This window comes from Somniosus microcephalus, chromosome 3, assembly GCF_052327205.1.
Source record: "Somniosus microcephalus isolate GS21.2 chromosome 3, FLI_Smic_1.0, whole genome shotgun sequence".
In the NCBI taxonomy this organism is placed as follows: domain Eukaryota; kingdom Metazoa; phylum Chordata; class Chondrichthyes; order Squaliformes; family Somniosidae; genus Somniosus; species Somniosus microcephalus.
Genome location: NC_140989.1, coordinates 348,549,398 through 348,576,636, shown reverse-complemented (window position 1 = coordinate 348,576,636; position 27,239 = coordinate 348,549,398). Strand labels below are relative to the sequence as shown.

At 46.6% G+C, this 27,239-nt stretch overlaps 1 protein-coding gene across 3 annotated transcripts in view; it reads left to right on the top strand.

Moving 5' to 3' along the window:
* The first annotated feature begins 16,090 nt into the window (after nt 1-16,090).
* btbd8 (BTB domain containing 8) overlaps nt 16,091-27,239 on the top strand; it is a 96,905-nt gene continuing 85,756 nt past the window's right edge. For 2 of the 3 annotated variants that reach the window (XM_085983344.1, XM_085983346.1), the window contains exons 1-2: nt 16,093-16,469; nt 20,645-20,842. In XM_085983344.1, coding sequence (XP_085839470.1) covers nt 20,706-20,842 — 137 coding nt within the window. In that variant the 5' untranslated portion in view covers nt 16,093-16,469; nt 20,645-20,705. Of the gene's footprint in view, nt 16,470-20,644; nt 20,843-27,239 lie in introns of all 3 variants that reach the window. The other variant, XM_085983345.1, reaches the window with a different exon arrangement.

Below are 27,239 nucleotides of genomic sequence, written 5' to 3'. Positions count from 1 at the left end.
GGACTGGGGTAAGGCATTACACATCCGCCCCGTATCACCCAGCCACAAATGGATTGGCTGAGAGGTTCGTACAAACCTTTAAAAAGGCGATAAAGGCCATGTGCGACGATGAAATTCCACTACAGCATAAGGTGGACAATTTCCTGTTAGCCTACAGAAATGCGACACATGCAGTTACCAACCAGACCCCGGCCATGATGTTCTTTAACCGAAGGTTGAGATCGTGTCTGGATTTGCTCAGACCAAATGTGCGAAGAAATGTTGAGGATAAACAATTCCAGCACATCAATGAGAAGCCGACAAGGAGCTTCAATGTAGGACAACCCGTCTTGGCCCGTGACTACCGAACAGAGAAATGGCAACCCGGAACAATATGCACAAGGCAGGGGCCATTAATGTACACAGTGGATGTCGGGGAGAACATTGTGAGACGCCACGTCGATCAGATCTTAGCGCCACAGGAACGAGTCAACCCCATGTCTCGAGTACCTGGGGATGAACCTGACATACCGGTAGCATCTACCTCAGAACCAGTAGCAGTGGAAACTGATGAACTAACCGACGAAAAGGGGCCAGAATCGCCTCCGCACCAAGAACAAGAACCTCAGGAAAGGCGCTATCCAGAAAGGATCAGGAAGCCGCCCCAAAGACTGAATCTATAAATGGACTATGATGTAAGAAAAAGGAGACTTACCATCAAGTAACTTTAAAGTAAGCTTTAAGTAACTTATAAACACACTATATACACAAGAGAGGTCTTTACCATGCCTCTGGTAGAAGCCTCTTACAATACTGAACAGACCAGTATTTATACCAGTCCAACAGGAAGTGACATATGACAGGAAGTGAGGTATGTACACAGTTCATAGTTCACAGGAAGTGATGACATAACTTCCCGGAAGTTATCATTTTTATCACATTCTGCCCTCCTGCAGGATTAGGAGGCTGTGGTCTACCTTTTGGTCCACAGCCGCCGAACAAGGAAGAGTCGCACCCGTTTGGATTCCCGTCGTAGAGGGTCGCTGGTCCGCTTACATGCGGTTGGCCATTGGTCAGAGTCTGTGTGGCCTGGATTGCCCTGTGAAGGGTCGGGGAGATCATGGCTTCGAGTACGAGCCCCAATAGGTTCAAAGTCGGACTGCCTCTGTTCAGAGGGAGGTGCAGAGCTGGTCTGTGGCGGATCAGTACTTTCATGCGCGGTACTGGGAGGGTCGCAACCTTGAGCACGGGGTTCTACCGGCACCAAGCTAGTTGGTGTCCGATCAGGATCCTGGAGAGGGGTACCCGATAGGTCCCAAGAGTTTCCTGGTGAAATGCCATCACCCGATGTCCCACTAGGTCCTGGTGGGCAGGGAGCCAGATCCCGTAATGATACGGTAGATTCTCGGCCGTCGGAATATCGTATGTTTGCATAGGTGGGGTTGGCATCGGTTAGTTCGACCTCATCTACAAGAGGGTCATTTTTAGACGTCCGAACGTATCTTCGGAGTAATACAGGTCCAGGAGTAGTTAGCCATGACGGGAGTGATGTCCCATGAGATGAGCGACACTGGAATCCAAAGAACCGCTCATGAGGTGTAGTATTTGTGGCTGTAGAAAGCAGGGACCGTATAGAGTGCAATGCATCCGGAAGCACTGTTTCCCATTGCTGGTCTGGTAGGCCCCGAGATCTTAAAGCGAGACGTACGGAATTCCAGATGATACCGTTATACCTCTCTACCTGCCCATTTCCGATGGGATGGTATGGTGTTGTTTTGCTTGTAGCAATTCCCCGTTCTGAGAGGTAGTCCTTGAGTTCCCTTGACAAAGGATGGACCCCGATCTGAGTGAATATAAGCCGGCATGCCACAGAGAGAAAATACCTGCTCAAGGCAGCAGATTACTGTGGACGCCAGCATATTGGAGCAGGGGAAGGCAAACGGAAAACGTGAATATTCGTCGATCATGGTGAGCAAATATGTGTTCCGAGTTGAAGAGGGCACTGGGCCCTTAAAATCGATGCTAAGTCGTTGCATCGGTTGGGTTGCATGTATGAGTATACCATCTGAGGGGCGGAAGAACTGAGGTTTTAATTCCGCACAAAGCCAGCATTCTGAGCATATTTTCTTTATATCTCCAGTGGAAAAAGGGAGATTCCGTGATCGTACGAAATGTAGCATGCGCGTAACGCCAGGATGACACAAACCATTGTGGACATCCATGAGAGTGGAGGATGACATAGTGGAGCAGAATGCCCGTGTGAGGGTGTCCGGGGCCACATTCTCCTTGCCAGGCCGATAGAGAATGGTATAACCAAAAGAGGCCAGTTCCATCCTCCAAAGTTGTATTTTATTATTCTTAATTTTGGTTCGTTTTCGATTATCGAGCATGAAGGCGACTGATCGTTGGTCCGTGATCAATGTAAAGTGCTGGCGAGCTAGAAAATGGTTCCACTTCCGTACTGCCTCTATGATGGCTGTGGCTTCTTTCTCAACCGGAGGATAATGTAGCTCGGCACCTTGTAAGGTCCTGGACATAAATGCTACAGGACGACTTTCCTGATTCAGAGTAGCCGAGATCGCCACCTCCGAGGCATCACATTCAACCACGAAAGGGAGATTCTCATCAATGGAGTGAAGAGCTGCTTTCTCCAACTGTTTTTTGAGAAGGTTAAAGGCTGCAACAGCCGCTGTTCCCAGTGGAAATGATCTAGCATGCAGCAAGGGTTGGATTTTGTCCGAAAAATGAGGAATCCATTTAGCGTAGTATGCAAACAGACCGAGAGCCCGACGTAAAGAAGCCGGATTCTTAGGTGACGGGAGCTCTTGGAGCGGGCGAAGTCTTTCTGGGTCTGGCTTAATGATACCATTGCCTATGCAATAGCCAAGGATGTTGATGGTCGGTTGCGACTCAACAGATTTGGATTCATTCAGGGTCAAATTACGGCGATGGAGGGCATCCCGAAATTTTTGGAGGTTGGAGTCGTGTTCCTGTTGATCGTGACCTGCAATGGTAATGTTATCAAGATAGGGAAAAGTGTCCCTTAGGTTTTCCTGCTTAACCAGGCCATCCATTGCCCGTTGAAAGACAGCCACTCCATTAGTAACCCCGAATGGGAGGCGACGAAATTGGTACAGCCGTCCATTAGCCTCAAAGGCTGTGTACTGCTTATCTGAGACCTTCAAGGGTAACTGATGATAGGCACTTTTTAAATCGTAAGTTGAGAACACTTTGTATTCGGCCAGTTTATTAACCATATCATCAATGCGTGGCAATGGGTAGGCGTCCAAGTCGGTATATTGATTGATGGTTTGCGAATAATCGATGCATAGTCGCTGTTTGTGAGGTTTTAGAGGGTTCTTGACAATGACGACTTGAGCCCGCCAGGGCGACGAACATGGTTCAATGATATCCTCTGCTAGAAGTCGAGAGATTTCAGCCGCAATAAAAGATTGGTCTTCCTGATTAAAGCGCCGCGATTTCGTTATTATCGGTTGGCATTGAGGCGGAATACTGGCAAATAATGAGGGTTCATCAAGTGAAGCTGCTGATAATGCACAAAATGGTAATTTAGACGGTATATTAGAAATAGTAAGTCCGGGTTTGGATCCACCAAACTCAATGGTGAGTTTCTTATGCTGTTTTTGGAAGTCCAGCCCTAAGAGGAGATCACTACATAAGTCCTTGAGCACCGAAAGTCGGGTGGAGGGATACATACGACCATGAAGTGTCATATCAACAACACAAAAGCCGGAGATTCTGGTATTAAGTGATGACTGGGCCATCGCAATTGCCTGGTCCGATGGGAAGACATGTAGTTTCAATTTCGCAACAATCTGTTCCTTAATGAAACTATCAGTACTTCCTGAGTCAATTAAGGCATCTAAGGTATGCCCTTTAATTGAAATTTTTGTGGCTGCATGAGACAGGTTCTGTGGGCAAGCAGCTGTAATTGGTGTCGTTGCACAGAGAGTGGCTAAAACTCTCGGTGTGCTTCTTCGGGAGAGAGCTCGAGAGGAAGCTTGATAGGTCCTAGCTGGAGCATCTTGATAGGCCCTAATTGGGGTAGTTCGGTAGGCCTTAGCTGGATTGGCCCTCGTAGAGGCCCTTGATAGGCAAACTTTAGCAAAGTGTCCTTTTTTCCCGCAATAACTGCAGATTGCATTGCGAGCAGGGCAGGTTTTCCTAGGGTGAAAAGCATCTCCACAAAAGAAGCATTCCTTCCTAGATTGCCAAGAGGCTGCTAAAGTGGGGTTGTCCTCCTCTTCTTCATCAGAATTATCAGAATTAGATTCCCCCATGATAGGGTTCACCTGAGACCGCTTGAATTGTCTGGTTGCAGCGACAGCAGCAGATCGAGATCTGGGCAGCTGATAGAGGTCTGCATTTCTCTTTGCCAAATCCAGTGAACAAGCTAGGTCAAAAGCTTTTTGTAGCTCAAGTGTTTTACTTTCTAGTAGACGCTGGCGTATAAATGGAGAGGCAATCCCGCAGATGAAAGCATCACGAATCATTTCTTGGCGGTACAGCTCAGCTGAGGCTGCCTGAAAGTTACAATCGACGCTGAGCCTGCGAAGTTCTTGCAGGAATTCGTCAATTGATTCCCCTGGCCCTTGTCGGGCTGTGGCCAGTAGATGTCTAGCATAGACCTCATTTGGGGTCTTCGCATACAGTTTCTTAAGTGCCCGAATCACCTCTTCGTAATTATCCCATTCATCAACATATTCGAACACTTTTGGGGTCACATAATTGACAAGTATCTTCAATTTAGCAGGAGCATCCGCTTTACATTCATCCAGAAAATTCTCAAAAGTACGATACCAATGCTTCCATACCCTGCCAGCTGCTGGTGTATTCGGGTCCAAGTCCAGACGAATAGGTCTAAGGATTTTCTCCATGATGGGTGGTTCCCTGGATCCTTAACTTCCGAGTTTGTCTGAAGGTCTAGTATTTGTCAGTGTAAATATTAAGTTACTTAAATTGATGTAAGAAAAAGGAGACTTACCATCAAGTAACTTTAAAGTAAGCTTTAAGTAACTTATAAACACACTATATACACAAGAGAGGTCTTTACCATGCCTCTGGTAGAAGCCTCTTACAATACTGAACAGACCAGTATTTATACCAGTCCAACAGGAAGTGACATATGACAGGAAGTGAGGTATGTACACAGTTCATAGTTCATAGTTCACAGGAAGTGATGACATAACTTCCCGGAAGTTATCATTTTTATCGCAGACTATTTTTGTTTAATGTGCATGTTAAAGTGTTAATTGTTATTTGAATATTATGGGTACTGCTAATCTAAAAGGGGAGGAATTGTAGTGTATGTACCTTTAAGAGAGAACTACTTTTACAGCTCCTGTATACTGTAGTACCGGCAGTGACCACACCTGTATATAAGCCTTGAGCATGCCTCTGTACCCCCAGTCTTGAGACTACCCTACTCCAGTAAACACCTGTTGATTGTTAAGTTACAGCATCCGTGTAGTTATTTGAAAACATCATACTCTCAGAATCACGGATCTAACAAAATGGTAGGATATCGAGAAGTGTAGAGGAACAGAGGGATGTTGGAGTGCATGTCCACAGATCCCTGAAGGTAGCAGGACAGGTAGATAAGGTGGTTAAGAAGGCATACAGGATACTTTCCTTTATTAGCCAAGGCACAGAATATAAGAGCAGGGAGGTTATGCTTGAACTGTATAAAACACTAGTTAGGCCACAGCTAGAGTACTGCATACAGTTCTGGTCACCACATTACAGGAAGGATGTGATTGCACTAGGGAAGGTACAGAGGAGATTTATGAAGATGTTACCAAGACTGGAGAATTTTAGCTATGAGGAAAGATTGGATAGGCTGGGGTTGTTTTCTTTGGAACAGAGGAGGCTGAGGGGAGATTTAATTGAGGTGTATAAAATTGTGAGGGGCCTAGATAGAGTGGATAGGAAGGACCTATTTCCCTTAGCAGAGGGGTCAATAACCAGGGGGGATAGATTTAAAATAACTGGTGGAAGGACTAGAGAAGAGTTGAGAAGTGTTTTCACCCAGATGGTGGTGGAACTCACTGCTCGATAGGGTGGTAGAGGCAGAAACCCTCATCACATTTAAAAAGTACTTGGATATGCACTTAAAGTGCCGTAACCTACAGGGCTACAGACCAAGAGCTGAAAAGTGGGATTAAGTTGGATAGCTCTTTTTCGGCCGGCACAGACACGATGGGCCGAATGGCCTCCTTCTGTGGCGTAAATTTCTATGAATCTATGATTACTGCTCCTTTTGAATATCTATTGGATGTGTTAATGCATTTCAGATCCAGTACAGATGGCAAGTTAGAAATTAGAAGCAAAGTTATACTGCTGTGCCAAACCACATTCACCACAATGTACCGTGGAAATAATAGTAGATTTCTTTGACTGGAGTCTGTTCTTTTTAAGCAGGCATTATTAGAATGTAAATTGAGCAATAAAAGTTTTGGTTTCTGTTTTTTTGGCATTTCTTTCAGCCAGTACTGCAGGGTTAACAGTAAACGATGAAAAGCAGGCCAATTCAAACAATTTTAGCAGCTGCAAGTCTCCAGGACCTCAAAAAGGAAGTTCAGTGACACCAGCAAGGGGAGCAGCAGCTGGTCCCAGCTGCAAAAATATAAACGGGGAAAGAAAGAATACAAATAATCACCGTACTGGGAATTACTGCAAATGTATACAGATATCAATACTAAACCTGGGTACAAAGATAAAAAGAGACTTGCATTTATATAGTGCCTTTAACGACCACCAGACATCCCAAAGCGCTTTACAGCCAATTAAGTATTTTTTTTGAGGTGTAGTCACTGTTGTAATGTGGGAAACACACCAGCCAATTTGCGATCAGCAAGATCCCACAAACAGCAATGTGATAATGACCAGATAACCTATTTTTTTTTTGTTTATGTTGATTGAGGGATAAATATTGGCCAGGACACCGGGGATAACTCCCCTACTCTTCTTCGAAATAGTGCCATGGGATCTTTCAAGTCCACCTGAGAGAGCAGACGGGGCCTCGGTTTAACGTCTCATCCGAAAGACGGCAACTCTCTGGATTACTCCCGGTGCCACGTGCTAGTGAGTATTATAGAAATATGAGGATAGAGCAGATGAATGCGTGGCTAAAGAGTTGGTGAAGGAGGGAGGGCTTTAGTTTCCTGGATCACTGGGTCTGTTTCTGGGGAAGATGGGACCTGTACAAGTCGGACGGGTTGCACCTGAACGGGACCAACATCCTTGCGGGGAGGTTTGCTAGTGCTGTTGGGGGGGGTTTAAACTAACTTGGCAGGGGGATGGAATACAGAGTGGAGCTATAGTAGGGGGTGATGCACAGCCAAATATAGAGTAAAAAACAAGTCAGTCTGGAAGGCACAGCACAAGGGAGTATGGCAAGGCTGGATGGCATTTATTTTAATGCAAGGAGTCTTGCGAGTAAGGCAGATGAATTGAAGGTGTTGATGAACACATGGGAACATGATATTGTTGCTATCACAGAGACATGGTTGAGGGAGGGGCAAGACTGGCAGCTCAATATTCCGGGGTATAGAATCTTCAGGCGAGACAGAGGGGATTGTAAAAGAGGAGGGGGTGTTGCAATATTAATCAAGGAGTCAATTACTGCAGTAAGGAGGGATGATATCTTAGCAGGTTCCTCTAATGAGGCCATATGGGTAGAACTTAAAAACAAAAAGGGGGCAAGCACTTTGCTGGGAGTGTACTATAGGCCCCCAAACAGTCAGGGGGAGATAGAGGAACAGATATGTAGGCAAATCTCAGAGAAGTATTGAAATAATAGTAGGGGATTTCAACTTCCCCAATATTAACTGGGATAGTCAGAGTGTGAAAGGCTTAGAGGGTGCGGGATTCTTAAAGTGCATCCAGGAGAGCTTTTTGAGCCAGCATGTAGAAAGTCCTACAAGATAGGGGGCGGTACTGGACCTAATTCTAGGGAATGTAGCTGGGCAAGTGGTAGAAGTATCAGTAGGAGAGCATTTTGGTAACAGTGACCATAATTTGGTGAGATTTAAGGTAGTCATGGAAAAGGACAAAGATGGACTGGAAATAAAGGTTCTAAATTGGGGGAAGGACGATTTTAATATGATAAGGCAGGATCTGGCCAAAGTGGACTGGAATCAGCTACTTGTAGGAAAATCCACATCAGAGCAGTGGAAGTCATTCAGAAAGGAAATAGAGAGAGTACAGCGCCAACATGTTCCCATAAAGGTCAAGGGTGGGACCAACAAGCCCAGGGAACCCTGGATGTCAAGGGATATACAAGAATGGATTAGGAAAAAAGGGAGGATTTTGGTAGATACAAAGGACTAAAAACAGTGGCAGCCCTAGAGGAGTATAGAAAGTGCAGGGGGGTACTTAAAAAATAAATTAGGAGAGCGAAGAGGGGGCATGAAAAACACTGGAGGGCAAAATAAAGGAAAATCCCAAGGTGTTTTATAAGTATATTAAGGGCAAGAGGATAAACAGGGAAAGAGTAGGGCCCATTAGGGACCAAAGTGGCAATCTGTGTGTAGAGCCAGAAGATGTAGGTGAGGTTTTAAATGAATATTTTGCATCTGTGTTCACTATGGAGAAGGACGATGTAGGCATAGAAATCAGGCAGGGGGGTTGTGATATACTTGAACAAATTAGCATTGAGAGGGAGGCGGTAATAGCGGTTTTAGCAGGCTTAAAAGTGGATAAATCCCCAGGCCCAGACGAGATGTATCCCAGGCTGCTGTGTGAGACAAGGGAGGAGATTGCAGGGGCTCTGACACAAATTTTCAGAACCTCTCTGGCCACAGGGGAGGTACCAGAGGACTGGAGGACAGCTAACATAGTACCATTATTCAAGAAGGGTAGTAGGATAAACCAGGGAATTACAGGCCAGTGAGCCTAACATCAGTGGTAGGGAAATTATTGGAAAAAATTCTGAGGGACAGAATTAGTCTCCACTTGGAGAGGCAAGGATTAATCAGGAATAGTCAGCATGGCTTTGTCAGGGGGAGATCATGTCTAACCAATTTGATTGAATTTTTCGAGGGGGTGACTAGGTGTGCGGATGAGGGTAGTGCAGTTGATGTAGTCTACATGGACTTCAGTAAGGCTTTTGACAAAGTCCCGCATGGGAGACTGGTCAAGAAGGTAAGAACCCATAGGATCCAAAATTGGCTTAGTAGCAGGAGGCAGAGGGTGATGGTCGAAGGTTGTTTTTGTGACTGGAAGCCTGTGTCCAGTGGTGTACCGCAGGGATCGGTGCTGGGTCCTTTGCTGTTTGTAGTGTACATTAATGATTTAGATATGAATGTAGGAGGTATGATCAGTAAGTTCGCAGATGACACGAAAATTGGTGGAGTGGTAAATAACGAGGAAGGAAGCCTCAGGCTACAGGATGATATAGATGGGTTGGTCAGATGGGCAGAACAGTGGCAAATGGAATTTAACCCTGAAAAGTGTGAGGTGATGCATTTTGGGAGGACTAACAAGGCAAGGGAATACACAATGAATGGTAGGACCCTAGGAAGGACAGGGGACCTTGGTGTGCATGTACATAGATCCCTGAAGGCAGCAGGACAGGTAGATAAGGTGGTTAAGAAGGTATATGGGATGCTTGCCTTCATTAGCCGAGGCATAGAATATAAGAGCAGGGAGGTTATGATGGAGCTGTACAAAACGCTAGTTAGGCCACAGCTGGAATACTGTGTGCAGTTCTGGTCGCCACACTATAGGAAGGATGTGATTGCATTGGAAAGGGTGCAGAGGAGATTCACCAGGATGTTACCTGGGCTGGAGCGTTTCACCTATGAAGAGACTGGACAGGCTGGGGTTGTTTTCCTTAGAGCAGAGAAGTCTGAGGGGGGACCTGATTGAGGTGTACAAAATTATGAGGGGCCTAGATAGGGTAGATAGAAAGGAACTTTTCCCCTTAGTAGAGGGGTCAATAACCAGGGGGCATAGTTTCAAGGTAAGGGGCAGGATGTTCAGAGGGGATTTGAGGAAAAACTTTTTCACCCAGAGGGTGGTTGGAATCTGGAACTCACTGCCTGAAAGGGTGGTAGAGGCAGGAACCCTCACAACATTCAAGAAGCATTTAGATGAGCACTTAAAGTGCCAAGGCTACGGACCAAGTACTGGAAAATGGGATTAGAATAGATAGGGCTTGATGGCTGGCGCGGACACGATGGGCCTCTTTCTGTGCTGTATGACTATGACTGACATTGCAGCATTCCCTCAGTACTGCACTGCGGAGTGTCAGCCTAGATTTTTGTGCTCAAATCTCTGGAGTGGGGCTTGAACCCACAACCTACTGACGTGGAAGTGAGAGTGCTACCCACTGAACCACAGCAGATAATACACTACTAAAGAATAATGAGGAACCAGAGGCACTGAGCTTAAATCTGAAGCGTTGAAGCAAAGAACTGGCAAGAGGCAGGAGCGAGAAACGTCTGTAACATAGAATGAAACCTAGTTTAAAGCTATGTACAGGAAACTCTCGTTTAAATGGCACCTAAATCCGGAATTCTCTGATAACCGGCAAAATGCATACTCCGAAAACAGCACCTCAATAACCGGAAATGTTGCCGAGTCCGAGTCTCCCGCGGTGGCCGAGTTAGTCAGTGGGGGTAGTTCTTCAAACTGCCACTACTCGGCTTCTTGGCACTGTCGGAAGTCTCTTCCGATCCGAGCACCTCAATAACAGGGGTCTGACTCTCCCGCGCTGCCGGTAGTCTCTTCCGATCCGAGTTATGGATTACCCTCAATTGGCAGTACTGTACTTAATCAAGCATCTTCCACCATCCATTTAGCACAACATTCTGTGAGTACCCAATTATACTGCACATTTCTTGATTTTTTTATTTTTGTTTGTTAAAAATAGCCTCAGTAGATATACCTCTCCGTTATCCAGAATTTATCAACCGGCACCATCCGATCCGTCCTGTCGGTGCCGGACACCAGAGAGTTTCCTGTACCTCCTATACCAGAGGAAGTTTGAGGCCACACAAGTTGCTTTAATACAACCTTTAAAACATTTATTCCTAAGCCTGCCCTGGCCACCTCCTCTGACCAGTTTTAGAATGGCAAAAAGTAGCAAAATAAACAACAGTAACTGTTAAAAAAAAAGGTACCATTTCCTCGTGATTTAGTGAGCCAATGTAGTGCTACATCTTACAAAAGTAGATCTTCTGTTCAATTCCTGGTCTGTGCTCAGTTAGCTGATGTCAGCCAGGGCAGAAGTTGGGGGGCTCCTGACCTGTGTGAAGATGAAAAATCAGCTAGTGCTCCAACTCTTGTTAATTATCAAATGACAGCTAGAAGGTGTGCGCGCGTTGGGTGAGAACAAGATTGAGCTCAGTTGCAATGCCCTTCATGGCAAGTAGCTTGCTGACATTCAGGCTGAGGCATCCCCACCCCACCCCGATTAGAATGCAGGGCAAGACTTTTGCTTGCCCCTTGAACTCTGGCTGTATTTTTTCCACTCTGTTGGGTTATTTATGTTCGGGAGGTGGACTCTCGGCTTCAGCCAGGGAGTTGCACCAGTATTGCGTTGAAAAGTTGCTTCAACAAGCCTTGGCTGCCTTCCACAGCAGGATAAATTTGTGTTAATAGAAATATGTTTCTAGTTTGAAATTGACTGAAGGGGCCGATGCATGGTTTCTCTCTGAGAGCACTTGCACAAGTCTCTCTTCAGTTTCTGCCTCCCTCTCAATCTCTGAACACTGGACACCAGGCAGCCCCTATTGTTCAGCGTTCCACGAGTGCAAATTATATCTCTTTACCACAGGCCTGCCACATACAAATTACCCCCGTCCAACAGACCAGCCAGCAGAAAATCACAGGAACACAGTGAAGCACGTCCCCGATATACTTTCTGCCTCCGCCCCCAATTTGTTGAAAAATTGCCTGGGCAGGAGAAGGAAACAAAAAGCCTCGGCCTCACTGTCTAGGTTCATACAAGAAAAATGGCTTGGAGGGTGACTGGTGTCCATGGAACCATAGCCAAACACGAGTCAGCAACCAGGAGAAGAGGGAAAAAACTGGGAAACAAACTAAAAATTATTCAGTGAAACAAAAGCAAAATACCGCGGATGGTTGAAATCTGAAATAGAAAACAGGAAGTGCCGAAATCACTCAACGGTTCTGCTGAAAGGCCATCGACCTGAAACGTTAACTCTGTTTCTCTCTCCTCAGATGCTGCCTGACCTGCTGAGTATTTCCAGCATTTTCTGTTTTTATTTTATAAATGATTCAGTACTGGGATGGTGTGATTTTTTTTAAACTATGTCTTCATAATCCAAAAGCCTTGGTTAAAATTGTGTACCCTGTGCCCTCCTCAGCGTTTCCCCCAGCAGAAAATTTCTGGTAACACACAAAATGCCCTGGTTCCATTTATCATTCTTTGCTTTCTGCTGTTCTTGGTCAATTGGTGTTGTGGGTGAAGCCTCGTATTGTTAACATTGGAATTGTTCATAAAACGTTACAAGTAAAACTTTAATTATAGGGAATTAAGGGAATCAAAGGATATGGGGATAGGGCGTGAAACTGGAGTTGAGGTAGAAGATCAGCCATGATCTTATTGAATGGCGGACCAGGCTGGATGGACCGTATGGCCTACTCCTGCTCCTATTTCTTATACTCCTTTGTTCAAAAGCAAAATACTGCGGATGCTGGACACTTGAAATAAGAGAAAATGTGCAAAATACTCAACAGGTCAGGCAGCATCTGTGGAGAGAGAAAGATTTCAACACTGCTTCTCTCTCCACAGATGCTGCCTGACCTGCTGAGTGTTTCCTGCAATATTCACTTCTTATTTCAATTGCAAGTACACACTGTGACAGCCCACCTGCTGCTGTGTCCCACACAGGTACACACTGTGACAGCCCACCTGCTGTGTCTCACACAGGTACACACTGTGACAGCCCACCTGCTGTGTCCCACACAGGTACACACTGTGACAGCCCACCTGCTGTGTCCCACACAGGTACACACTGTGAACACTCACCTGCTATGTCCCACACAGGTACACACTGTGACAGCCCACCTGCTGTGTCCCACACAGGTACACACTGTGACAGCCCACCTGCTGCTGTGTCCCACACAGGTACACACACTGACAGCCCACCTGCTGTGACCCACACAGGTACACACTGTGACAGCCCACCTGCTGCTGTGTCCCACACAGGTACACACTGTGACAGTCCACCTGCTGTGTCCCACACAGGTACACAGTGACAGCCGACCTGCTGCTGTGTCCCACACAGGTACACACTGTGACAGCCCACCTGCTGTGCCCCACACAGGTACACACTGTGACAGCTCACCTGCTGTGTCCCACACAGGTACACACTGTGACAGCCCACCTGCTGCTGTGTCCCACACAGGTACACACTGTGAACACTCACCTGCTATGTCCCACACAGGTACACACTGTGACAGCCCACCTGCTGTGTCCCACACAGGTACACACTGTGACAGCCCACCTGCTGTGACCCACACAGGTACACACTGTGACAGCCCACCTGCTGCTGTGTCCCACACAGGTACACACTGTGAAAGCCCACCTGCTGCTGTGTCCCACACAGGTACACACTGTGACAGCCCACCTGCTGCTGTGTCCCACACAGGTACACACTGTGACAGCCCACCTGCTGTGTCTCACACAGGTACACACTGTGACAGCCCACCTGCTGTGTCCCACACAGGTACACACTGTGACAGCCCACCTGCTGTGTCCCACACAGGTACACACTGTGACAGCCCACCTGCTGTGACCCACACAGGTAGATAAGGTGGTTAAAAAGGCATATGGGATACTTGCCTTCATTAGCCGAGGCATAGAATATAAGAGCAGGGAGGTTATGATGGAGCTGTACAAAACGCTGGTGAGGCCACAGCTGGAGTACTGTGTGCAGTTCTGGTCGCCTCACTATAGGAAGGATGTGATTGCTTTGGAGAGGGTGCAGAGAAGATTCACCAGGATGTTACCTGGGATGGAGCGCCTCAGCTATGAAGAGAGGCTGGACAGGCTGGAGTTGTTTTCCTTGGAGCAGAGAAGGCTGAGGGGGGGACCTGATTGAGGTGTACAAAATAATGAGGGGCATAGATAGGGTAGATAAAGAGGAACTTTTCCCCTTAGTGGGGGGGTCAATAACAAGGGGGCATAGATTCAGGGTAAGGGGCAGGAGATTTAGAGGGGATTTGAGGAGGAACTTTTTCACCCAGAGGGTGGTTGGAATGTGGAACTCAATGCCTGAAAGGGTGGTGGAGGCAGGAACCCTCACAACATTCAAGAAGCATTTGGATGAGCACTTGAAATGCCATTGCATACAAGGCTATGGACCAAATGCTGGAAAATGGGATTAGACTGGACAGGGATGGATGGGCGGCGCAGACACGATGGGCCGAAGGGCCTCTTTCTGTGCTGTAAAACTCTATGACTCTATGACACTGTGACAGCCCACCTGCTGTGTCTCACACAGGTACACACTGTGACAGCCCACCTGCTGTGTCCCACACAGGTACACACTGTGACAGCCCACCTGCTGTGTCCCACACAGGTACACACTGTGAACACTCACCTGCTATGTCCCACACAGGTACACACTGTGACAGCCCACCTGCTGTGTCCCACACAGGTACACACTGTGACAGCCCACCTGCTGTGTCCCACACAGGTACACACTGTGACAGCCCACCTGCTGCTGTGTCCCACACAGGTACACACTGTGACAGCCCACCTGCTGTGACCCACACAGGTACACACTGTGACAGCCCACCTGCTGCTGTGTCCCACACAGGTACACACTGTGACAGCCCACCTGCTGTGCCCCACACAGGTACACACTGTGACAGCTCACCTGCTGTGTCCCACACAGGTACACACTGTGACAGCCCACCTGCTGCTGTGTCCCACACAGGTATACACTGTGAACGCTCACCTGCTGTGTCCCACACAGCTACACACTGTGACAGCCCACCTGCTGTGTCCCACACAGGTACACACTGTGACAGCCCACCTGCTGTGTCCCACACAGGTACACACTGTGACAGCCCACCTGCTGTGTCTCACACAGGTACACACTGTGACAGCCCACCTGCTGTGTCCCACACAGGTACACACTGTGACAGCCCACCTGCTGTGTCCCACACAGGTACACACTGTGACAGCCCACCTGCTGTGCCCCACACAGGTACACACTGTGACAGCTCACCTGCTGTGCCCCACACAGGTACACACTGTGACAGCCCACCTGCTGCTGTGTCCCACACAGGTATACACTGTGAACGCTCACCTGCTGTGTCCCACACAGGTACACACTGTGACAGCCCACCTGCTGTGTCCCACACAGGTACACACTGTGACAGCCCACCTGCTGTGCCCCACACAGGTACACACTGTGACAACCCACCTGCTGTGCCCCACACAGGTACACACTGTGACAGCTCACCTGCTGTGTCCCACACAGGTACACACTGTAACAGCCCACCTGCTGCTGTGTCCCACACAGGTATACACTGTGAACGCTCACCTGCTGTGTCCCACACAGGTACACACTGTGACAGCCCACCTGCTGCTGTGCCCCACACAGGTACACACTGTGACAGCCCACCTGCTGTGTCCCACACAGGTACACACTGTGACAGCCCACCTGCTGTGTCCCACACAGGTACACACTGTGACAGCCCACCTGCTGTGCCCCACACAGGTACACACTGTGACAACCCACCTGCTGTGCCCCACACAGGTACACACTGTGACAGCTCACCTGCTGTGTCCCACACAGGTACACACTGTAACAGCCCACCTGCTGCTGTGTCCCACACAGGTATACACTGTGAACGCTCACCTGCTGTGTCCCACACAGGTACACACTGTGACAGCCCACCTGCTGCTGTGCCCCACACAGGTACACACTGTGACAGCCCACCTGCTGTGTCCCACACAGCTACAGCCCCAGTTGCAACGTGAGGCAGGAGGACCCAAGTGATTGGCTAGTTGAAGATTGCCGTGCGGTGCGAACCAATGAAAATAGCGGCAGTGAGGCGGATGACGGTCCCGCGTTGTGACGTCACGCAGCCCGGGCGCCGTTCGGGGCGTTTGTTGCAAACGGAGTCTTAGCAACAGGAATAGAACCGGAGAGAAAGGATACAGTGCACCAATCAAAGGGAGCACTGCCGCCCCGTGTCAGGCTGTCTGCAGCCGCTGGGTGGCTCCTCCCCGATTACCCTCCCGGGAAGGGAGCCTTAAATCCACCTTCATGTTGCTTGAATCGGGTGCATTGCCACTATTAGAGATAGAGAGAGCTGATCTGCCTGAGCGTCTTAGACGCCCGCTTGCTTTCTGGCCTCTTCGAGAGCTTTCCGGTGCGGCCGACCTAAAGCCCCTGGTGTGAGTGAATGTGACCGTGGGGCGTTATATGTAGCCGGAGAACTTACATTTTTACTGACGCCCCAAGTGAATTCTACCTGAGGTAATGTGAATTCCAGAATGATGAGCTGCTTTCCACTTGCTCCCCTTTTCACTTCAGATACGTCTTATTTTCTGCCTCTCCCACCCCATAAAAATATCAGTCTCTTTATATAATGCACACTGTGTAATGTTCGGACAGATATTCTAAACAAGTGGGCCACCCCAATGCTATAGAACCTTAGGAGATGGTGATCAGATTATGACTATTTCCGGGGAGGGGTTATTAAGTCACTTTATGCTCGTCAGTGCATTGTCCTTTTTGCGTTAAGATGTATTTATATATTTAATGAGCATTGTTTTGTTGGCAATTTATTCATCGCGTTAAGATTCGTTGATTTATAATTTAGAGGTGGCTATCAGTTATAAAACTAAATGATTGTTTTACTGCCACTCGTGCAGCTGACCTGAGCACTGAATTTATGGGATGTTAAGTCCACCTGGAGCAGAAAAAAATACTTAGTGCAAGCAGAGTGCAGAAAAGTAAATTTTCTTCAGATTTGACTGTTCATCTGTGCTATTTACATCATTTGTGAGTTTAATTCCCCATAGTAGTAGACAGTCGTCAACTCAAAACAGATGGTTAATAAGTATGTTTTTTCTTTTCATATGTTCATTTATTGCCCCATCCCTAATTGCCCTTGAGAAGGTGGGGTGGTGAGTCACCTATCTTGAACTGCTGCAGTCCTTGGTGTTTTCCTAGTGGTTAGATACAACTGAGTGACTTGCTAGGCCATTTCAGAGGGCAGTTAAGAGTCAACCACATTGCTGTTGGTCTGGATTCACATATAGGCCAGACCGGGTAAGGATGGCAGATTTCCCTCCCTAAAGGACATTAGTGAACCGGATGGGTTTTTACAATAGTTTCATGGTCACCATTACAGATACTAGTTTTTTTATTCCAGATTTATTTAATTAACTAAATTTAAATTCCACAGTTGCCTTGGTGGGATTTGAACTCATGTCTCCCGATTATTAGTCCAGCCCTTTGATTACTCGTCCGGCAACATTACCACTGTGCTATTTTAAAGAATGAGAGCAGTTTGTACAGATTTACAGGAACCATCCAATATTGGGTCTGGATGATGATAAAAGCCATTTGAGCTTCATTCTTATGGTTGATGACTTCATTAAAATCTCCTAATTTAATTCCTTGCCACCTAATCTCATCCATCGTCCTATATGTATTTCATAGGATCATTGAGTTTTCTACTAATCACACTCCCACTTTTGTGGTTGTCCAATGCTGTACAGAGAAAGTTGCTGTGTCTGTAAATGTGCTGCTTCATAATAAGATAATATGTTAAAATCCCACAACAGTTCTTCTTCCGTCGGTAGCCTAAAACAGAATAAATACCACAGGATGAGTTGCACTCTGAAAAGGTGTCAGCTGTGGTTCAGTGGTAGCACTTTTGCCTCTGAGTCAGGTGACCATGAGTTCAGGTCCCACTCCAGAGACTTGAGCCCATAAACTAGTACTGAGGCAGCGCTGCAATGTCTGAGGCGCTGACCTCTTTGGATGAGACATTAAACCGAGGCCCTGTCTACTCTGTCAGGTAGACGTAAAAGATCCCATGGCACTATTCAAAGAAGAGCAGGGGAATTTTCACCAGATTCCTGGCTAATATTTTATCCCTCAAAATAAAACAGATTATAGAATCATAACGGCACAGTAGGAGATCATTCGGCCCATCGAGCCTGTGCCGTTTCTCTGCAAGAGCAATTCAGCTAGTCCCACTCCTCTGCCCTTTCCCCGTAGCCCTGCAATTTTTTTCCCCTTCAGCTACTTATCCAATTCCCTTTTGAAAGCCACGATTGAATTTGCCTCCACCACTCTCTCAGGCAGTGCATTCCAGATCATAACCGCTCGCTGTGTAATTTTTTTTTCCTCCTGTCGCCTTTGGTTCTTCTGCCAATCACTTTAAATCTGTGTCCTCTGCTTCTTGACCCTTCCACCAATGGGAACAGTTTCTCTCTATCTACTGTTTAGACCCCTCATGATTTTGAACACTTCTATCAAATCTCCTCTCAATCTTCTCTGCTCCAAGGAGAACAACCCCAGCTTCTCCAGTCTATCCACGAAACTGAAGTCCCTCATCCCTGGAATCATTCTCGTAAATCTTTTCTGCTCCCTCTCTCAGGCCTTTGCATCCTTCCTAAAGTGCGGTGCCCAGAATTGGACACGATACTCCAGTTGTGGCCAAACCATTGTTTTATAAAGGATCATCATAACTTCTTTGCTTTTGTATTCTATTCCTCTATTTATAATGCCCAGGATCCTGTTTTTTTTTAACCGCTTTCTCAACCTGCCCTGCCACCTTCAAAGATTTGTGCACATAAACCCCCAGGTCTCTCTGTTCATGCACCCCCTTTAGAATTGTACCCTTTAGTTTATATTGCCTCTCCTCGTTCTACCTACCAAAATGTATCACTTCGCACTTTTCTGTGTTAAATTTCATCTGCCACGTGTCCGCCCATTTCACCAGCCTGTCTTATGTCTACTTGAAGTCTATCCCTATCCTCCTCGCTGTTCACTATACTTCCAAGTTTTGTGTCATCTGCAAATTTTGAAATTGTGCCCTGTACACTGAAGTCCAAGTCAGTAATATATATCAAGAAAAGCAGTGGTCCTAGTACCGACCCCTGGGGAGCACCACTGTATACCTTCCTCCAGTCTGAAAAACAACCGTTCACCACGACTGTTTCCTGTCACTTAGCCAATTTTGTATCTATCCTGCCACTGTCCCTTTTATTCCATGAGCTTCGGCAAGCCTATTATGTGGCACTTTATCAAACGCCTTTTGGAAGTCCATGTACACCACATCCACCGCATTGCCCTCATCAACCCTCTCTTACCTCATCAAAAAATTCAATCAAGTTAATTAAATACGATTTGCCTTTAACAAATTCATGCTGGCTTCCCTTAATTAAACCACGCTTGTCCAAGCGACTGTTAATTTTGTCCCGGATTATCATTTCTAAATGTTTCCCCACCACCAAGGTTAAGCTGACTGGCCTGTAGTTGCTGGGTTATCCTTGCACCCTTTTTTATGTGGTCGTTTATCCCATTGCTGTTGGCGGGAGCTTGCTGTGCTCAAATTCGCTGCAGTGTTTCCCACATTACAACAGTGACTACACTTAACAAAAGATGTAAATGCAACAGTTAATTGAATTGAAATAACAGCACGGTGGCATAGTGGTTGGCACTGTTGCCTCACAGCGCCAGAGACCCGGGTTCGAATCTGGCCTCGGGCGACTGTCTGTGTGGAGTTTGCACATTCTCCCCGTGTTTGCGTGGGTTTTCTCCGGGTGCTCCGGTTTCCTCCCACAGTCCAAAGATGTGCGGGTTAGGTTGATTGGCTATGATAAATTGACCCTTAGTGTTAGGGGGATTAAATGCGTGGGGTTACAGGGATAGGGTGGGATATGTGTTGTGTAGGGGTTACGGGGATCGGGTGGGATATGTGTCGGTGCAGGCTCGATGGGCCGAAATGGCCTCTATCTGCACTGTGGGGTTTCTGTGATTTCTGTGAACTGCCACATGTAAACTCCTGTGATATTTCAGTAGATTAATGGTCAATCGTAAAAGTATATTGTGGAAGAATGCAAAGTTTAGAAAGTAATTGATGTTTGTAATTAAGTCAAATAGTATTGCTTTTTAATGTGGGTTATAAATAGCACAATCCTGAAATTGAAATACAGCCTTTTAATTTGCTATCCAACATCTGTGATACCTTAGAATCTATACTGATGAATTGCACATCTATTTTAAATCATTACCACTTATAACTGTACATAAATTGACCCTTAGTGTTAGGGGGATTAAATACGTGGGGTTACGGGAATCGGGTGAGATGTGTGTCGGTGCAGGCTCGATGGGCCGAAATGGCCTCTATCTGCACTGTGGGGTTTCTGTGATTCTGTGATTCTGTGATTAATGATTTGGATATAGAGCCAGAGGGATACTAACACAGGACACATTGGGGTAGACATTTAACTCACGGCCACCTGTTTCGAGCCTGGAAAATGAAAATCGGGGGGAACCTGGATTGGAGCTTGCAGGAAGATTGCATCACACTGACACATCCAGGTTTCTTGGCGTGACCGTGCTTGCACTGAGAGCATTGTGGTTTGTGCGACTTAATTGGTCAAGATTTTTTATTTGTATTTTTTTAATAGATGTTTCCTGTGAGATGAATAAGAAGAAATACCAACAAGATTAATATTACGAACCTTTGAAATGGCAACATGGAATGGAGGAATTGTACAGAGAGTACCGAATCTGGAAAACACCAAAGGCTACCAAGACAGAGTCAAAAATGAAAGACAAATATTGAAAGAAACACTGGCTTTGCAGTTAAATCAGGATCTTCTCAGGTATGAGAATTGCTTCCCATAAAGAATGTTTGCTGGAAGGAATATTTGATGTGATAAAAAAAATTCAAAATGTTCTTAGTTTTATACAGGGTCTAGTGTCCTAATGTGTGTGTTTCAGAAACATCCCAAAGTGTTTTATATATAACAATTTACCTTGAAGTCACTTCTTATGTAGGCAAACATATAAGCATGGCAAAATATTTCATGTACATCAGACTGGGCACATGTGAACAGTACAAGGAACCAAACCAGTTCACATTTTGTATTGTAGATCCCTTTCATGTTGGCATCAAATACTAGTGACCAAACTGATTTAATCATCGTCAGTTTACATTCTTGCTGAGTTCTTTCTTGACTTGCACTGTATTAGTAGATTTTTAAATGTTTTGGATGACTGAGAAATGTGAGATTTGTGCACATAAACCCCCAGGTCTCTCTGTTCATACACCCCCTTTAGGATTGCACCCTTTAGTTTATATTTCCTCTCTTCATTCTTTCTATCAAAATGTATCATTTCGCATTTTCCTGCGTTAAATTTCATCTGCCACGTGTCTGCCCATTCCACCAGCCTGTCTATGTTCTCTTGAAGTCTATCACTATCCTCCTCATTGTTCACTATACTTCCAAGTTTTGTGTCACACCTTGATTCCCTTAGTATCCAAAAATCTAATGATCTCAGTCCTGAATATACTCAATGACTGACCAAAGATTCACAACTATCTCGGTGAAGAAATTTTTCCTCATCTCAGTCCTAAATGATCGACTCATTATCCTGTGACCCCTAGTTCTAGACTCACCAGCCAGGGGAAACAGCCTCTCGGCAAAGACTGTTGTGACTGTCCGTCTAATATTTGTGGGCAGGAGGAAGTAATGATAATATGGAAGCAATTGGCTTCCCCTTAACTGGGGTGATATAACTGACGTTCTCCTTTCCAACCTCCCAAGATCCATCCCATAGACAGTTTTTATCTCGTTGAAAATTCAGCTGTTGGCATCCTGTGCTGCGCTCAGTCCTACTCATCTCTTACTCGTGCCCTTTGAGTTCTGACATCTCCCTGCCCCCACTGTGTTAATTTCATGTTCACTTTTCTCAGACTTCTACAGCGCGTCTGCTCTTCCTCTTTGTTTTCCTCTACCTCCCTCCCTCGGTGTCTGCACTTTTTCTTGCCCTGACCTCAAGTTTTTTTTATTTCTGCCACATTAATTACCAGAATTCTAGTCTACAGCCAGTCACAGGCTGCAAAATGGAATAAAGTCATGCATCATGGGGAAATGCAGGCTAGGTATGGAGGCGATTGTTGCTGCCATGCTGCTCCTAAAATGGTGCAGGCCATATTGCGATGCATGTAGAAAACTCGACAAAAACCGGGATACACATAAAATGTGGACTTTTGCTATTTTAAAAGAAGAAACTATTCCCCTGTTGGAGGGGGAACAAAAGAACTGTCGGCCTGAAATACAGACGGGCTGAGCCCCTAAATATATGCTAGTCATGGTGAGTAGTTTGATATGGCACAGATTCACTAACAGTCAGTCCGTCCACCCAGCATCTGTCATGTAGAAGAATGTCTTGGATCACTTTACAACGAAGTGAAGGCAACACTAGAGAGGAGATGGGGAAAATTAAAATGGATACTTAAAACTGGAATCATGGTTGGCTTTTGAAGAGAATTGGAAGAGAGGTGGTAAGATGAAGTGGCTTAGGGGAAGTTGCACCTACTTCACGGGAGTAATGACTGAAAGATCAGCCTCCAGTAAGCGAGTGGTGATCCAGAGCTCGAGGATGACATGAGCTAGGACTTTACACTCGAGCTGTTGTTTATGAAATAATCACTGAGAATTGGGGTACGGCATGGGGTATGGAAACATAGTGGTTATGTTACTGGACTAGTACTCTAGAGGCCTGGACTAATGATCCGGAGATATGAGTTCAAATCCCACCATGGCAGCTGGGGAATTTAAATTCAATTAATTAAATAAATCTGGAATAAAAAGCGAATATCATGAAACTACCAGATTGTTGTAAAAACCCATCTGGTTCACTAATGTCCTTTGTAGGGAAGGAAATCTGCCATCCTTACCCAGTCTGGCCTATATGTTGACTCCAGAGCCACAGCAATGTGCTTGACTCTTAACGACCCTCTGAAATGTCTTAGCCAGCCACTCAGTTGTATTCAAGAAGGCTGTAGTGTATGTACCTTTTAAGAGGAACTATGTTTTTGAAGCCCCTGTATACTGTAGTACCAGTAGTGACCACTCGGGTATATAAGCCTGTGTAGCGTCTTGTGTTGTTAGTTCACCTCCAGACTTTGTTCAGTAAACACTTGTTGAATCAACTCCTGCATTCCGTGTCTCCATTAACACACGGATCTAACAGTGGCGACGAGTTAGAAACGAACTTACCTGCAATTCGGCAGCACCTCAAGGGGATTGATTCCTCGGACGAAGGTCGAAGCCAGAAGCAAGGAAAAAAAAATAATAACTCGAAAACGAGGGCCAGGCTTGGTCTCCAGTCTGTGGTTTCCCCAGCTAAACGGGCTGGTGGCAGGTAGTGCACTGATCCTTCCTGGGCTGCGGCGGGCTAGAGCTCGATCGGGTGGCTCTGCAACGGGGCTGGGCAGCGAGTCGGGAAGCGGAATCAAAGAGAGACAGAGGGGGTGGAGCACTCAGGGCGCGGCCGGTGCTGCAAAGCAGGTCGGCGTTCGGACCGAGCAGAGGGAGGGGAAAGTCCCAGAGGGTCCGCTCCACGACGGGAGCGGTTCTCCAAGTAACGGAGAAACTATTGAAGCGATATATTAAAAAAAATAGAAATACCGCGAAAAGCTGCAGGTCGCAACAAGAACCGCGGAGAACAGCGTTGGCAGCGGCGGGAAAGCGCGGGAGGCGCCATCTTAACTCGGCGGGGAAGAAAGAAAAGCGCGGGAAGCGCCATTTTAGATTTTCAAGATGCCGAAGACTGGCAATATTACTGCTTTCGATAGTGATATAGAAGATTGGACCACATGTGGAAAGAGTGGAGGTATATTGCAAGGCGAATGAAGTAGCGGATGATAAAAAGGCATCGGTACTTCTAAATCTGATGGGCGCAAGGACATACGGGCTGTTACGAAACTTGATCACTCCAGTCAAACCGATGGACAAGAATTTTAATGAGATTGTTGATACCTTACAGGAGCACTTAAACCCAACACCGCTGCTGATAGCGGAACGATTCAAATTCTTCAGGAGGAATCCGCACAAGAATGAATGTAACGCTGATTACCTCACCGAATTACGAAAGCTGTCAAAGCACTGCCAATTCGGGGCAGGACTGGCAGATTCTCTACGAGACAAATTCGTCTGTGGTCTCCTAAGCGAAGGAACACAGAAAAGACTACTTTCTGAGAAAGATTTGACACTGGACAAGGCTTTCAGTGTGGCTGTATCATACGAAGCAGCAGCAAGAGGAGCTGCAGAGATACAGCAAAAGCCACAGGACTTCGGCACCCATGAAATGACACGGGATTTCGAGAGATGTTATCGCTGCGGCAGATCCACCCATGACCAGAAGGACTGCTGGTTCAAGGACAAAGCATGCAGGAAATGCGGAAAGATGGGACGCATTGCACGTGTATGCAGATCTGGAAAAAAAATCCGCTGACAGTATAAAGGTCAATAAGGAAAAGTACAGAAAGGTACAAATGATGACGGACAGTAGCTCCGAAGACCAGAAGAGCGATAGCGACTCCAGAAACAAGAGACTAAGCTGTCTCAAATTACATAATGTAATTGCCAAAGAAGATTACCAGACCATTTGGGTTACCCTCACGATAGCGGGGTCCCCAGTCAAAATGGAGCTAGATACAGGATCAGCTCTGACCGTCATGAGTCGACGGGATTACGAGCGGCTATTTCCGCATATACCTTTGAAAGACGCATCCATTGTCTTGAAGACATATACGGGGCAGAAAGTATACCCCAGAGGGAAAATAAGGGTGCCTGTTGTATACAACGGCAAGGAAATATAGAAGTTGTATTTATACGTTCTGCAAGATGGTGGTCCACCGTTGTTGGGACGTGAATGGATCAGAAAGATACGTTTAGACTGGCACTCCATTCAGGCACTGACGGTGACCTGTAAGAAAAAAAACGATGATGACGTCCTACCTGGACGATTAAAAGAAATCTTGGCTAACGCCAAAAAAGTGTTTCAACAGGAACTAGGAACCCTGAAAGGCGCCACCGCCTCAATAAAAGTGGAAGATGCGGCAATTCCCAAGTTTTTTAAGGCAAGGCCGGTGCCATACGCAATTCGTCCAGCCGTCGAGGCAGAGCTGGAGAATTTGGAAAAAGCAGGCGTGTTATCCAAGGTAGATTGGAGCGAGTGGGCAACACCCATCGTCCCGGTCATGAAGAAAACGTTGAATAATGATAAATCTGAAGAACAGAGAAAAGTTCACATCTGTGGGGACTTCAAGGTGACTGTAAACCCGGTTCTTCACACGGTACAGTATCCTCTTCCGAGGATAGAAGATATTTTCGCCTCACTATCCGGAGGGAAACGTTTCACCAAAATTGACTTAGCACAGGCATATCTACAGATGGAGGTTGAGTAGGCCTCTTAAAAAGTATCTCACGATAAACACACACAAAGGCCTGTACCAGTACAATCGACTGGTTTTCGGAGTGGCATCAGCTCCGGCTATCTGGCAAAGAGCTATGGAGCAAGTCCTGCAAGGGATTCCGGGGACTCAATGCTACCTAGACGACATCCTTGTAACAGGAGAAAACGACAACGAGCACCTTGCCAACTTGGAGCAGGTGCTCACGAGGCTGAGAGAACGGGGCCTACGAGCAAATCGCCCCAATGCGAATTTTTCCAGAAACAAATATCATATTGTGGCCATGTCATTAACGAAGAAGGGTTGCATAAGTCACCTGAAAAAATTGAAGCGGTCGTAAAGGCCCCAGCGCCTGAAAATGTCTCTCAATTAAGGTCGTTCCTGGGATTAGTAAATTACTATCATAAATTTTTACCAAACTTGTCGACGGTTCTGCACCCGCTTAACGCACTGCTACAAACGGGAGTAGTTTGGAAATGGAGCGAAGACTGTAAACGTGCCTTCCATAAATGCAAAGGCTTGATCATGTCCAGGGAAGTGTTAGCTCATTACAACCCATCACTGCCAATCAGACTGGCGTGCGATGCATCCCCTTATGGCGTGGGAGCGGTATTATCGCATAGATTCCCTGATGGCTCGGAGCGGCCGATAGCTTTTGCGCCACGCTCATTGAACTCAGCTGAGCGTAACTATGCCCAGATCGACAGGGAGGCACTCAGCCTGGTGTGGGGGGTGAAGAAATTCAACCATTACCTACACGGACAAAAGTTTACCTTGTTGACTGACCATCAACCCCTCGTCTCCATATTCAACCCAAAAAAGGGCGTTCCCATTATGACAGCGCAAAGGCTACAGAGGTGGTCCCTTTTCCTAGGGGCACACCAATATGACATCGAGTACAAAGGAACAAAACAGCATGGGAATGCTGACGGGTTATCGCGCCTACCGTTGCCAACGGTGGAAGAGGCGCCTACAGTGGACCCAGTGGAGATATTCCACTCGACCATAGAATTTGTCACCGGTAGACATTCCACTACCATTGAAAAGGAAACGCGAAATGACCCGAGACTCTCACGAGTCTACGATTTAACAGTGAAGGGATGGCCAGCACATGGCGAACCACTGTTGCCAGCATTCTCGCAAAGAAGAGAACAGCTGTCAGTGTGCCGAGGAACCTTGATGTGTGGATCCAGAGTGGTGATTCCACCCAAACTCCAGGATATAGTGCTAAAGGAGCTTCACGAGGGGCATCTGGGTGGAGTGAAAATGAAGAACTTAGCCAGAGCGTTTGTGTGGTGGCCAGGTATCGATGGAGACATCGAAGAAATGACCAAGAGCTGTCTAGGATGCCAGAAGGTCCAAAACGCCCCACCACAAGCCCCTCTACATCCATGGGAGTGGCCCTCATCTCCATGGCAAAGGGTACATATCGACTTTGCTGGTCCATTTATGGACTCAATGTTCTTAATCGCGGTGGATGCACACTCCAAGTGGCCGGAGGTAATAAAGATGTCCTCCACCACCACGGAAAAAACCATCACAGTATTAAGGACCATATTCGCCAGGAATGGGCTGCCTGAACAGATCTGTTCTGATAATGGATCGCAATTTGTATCCGAAGAATTCAGGAAGTTCTTAAAAAACAATGGGGTTAAGCACTACACGTCCGCCCCATACCATCCCGCCACCAATGGATTGGCTGAAAGGTTTGTCCAGACCTTCAAGAAGGCCATAAAGGCCATGGGTAATGAAGACCTAAATCTACAACATAAGGTAGATAACTTCTTGTTTGCGTA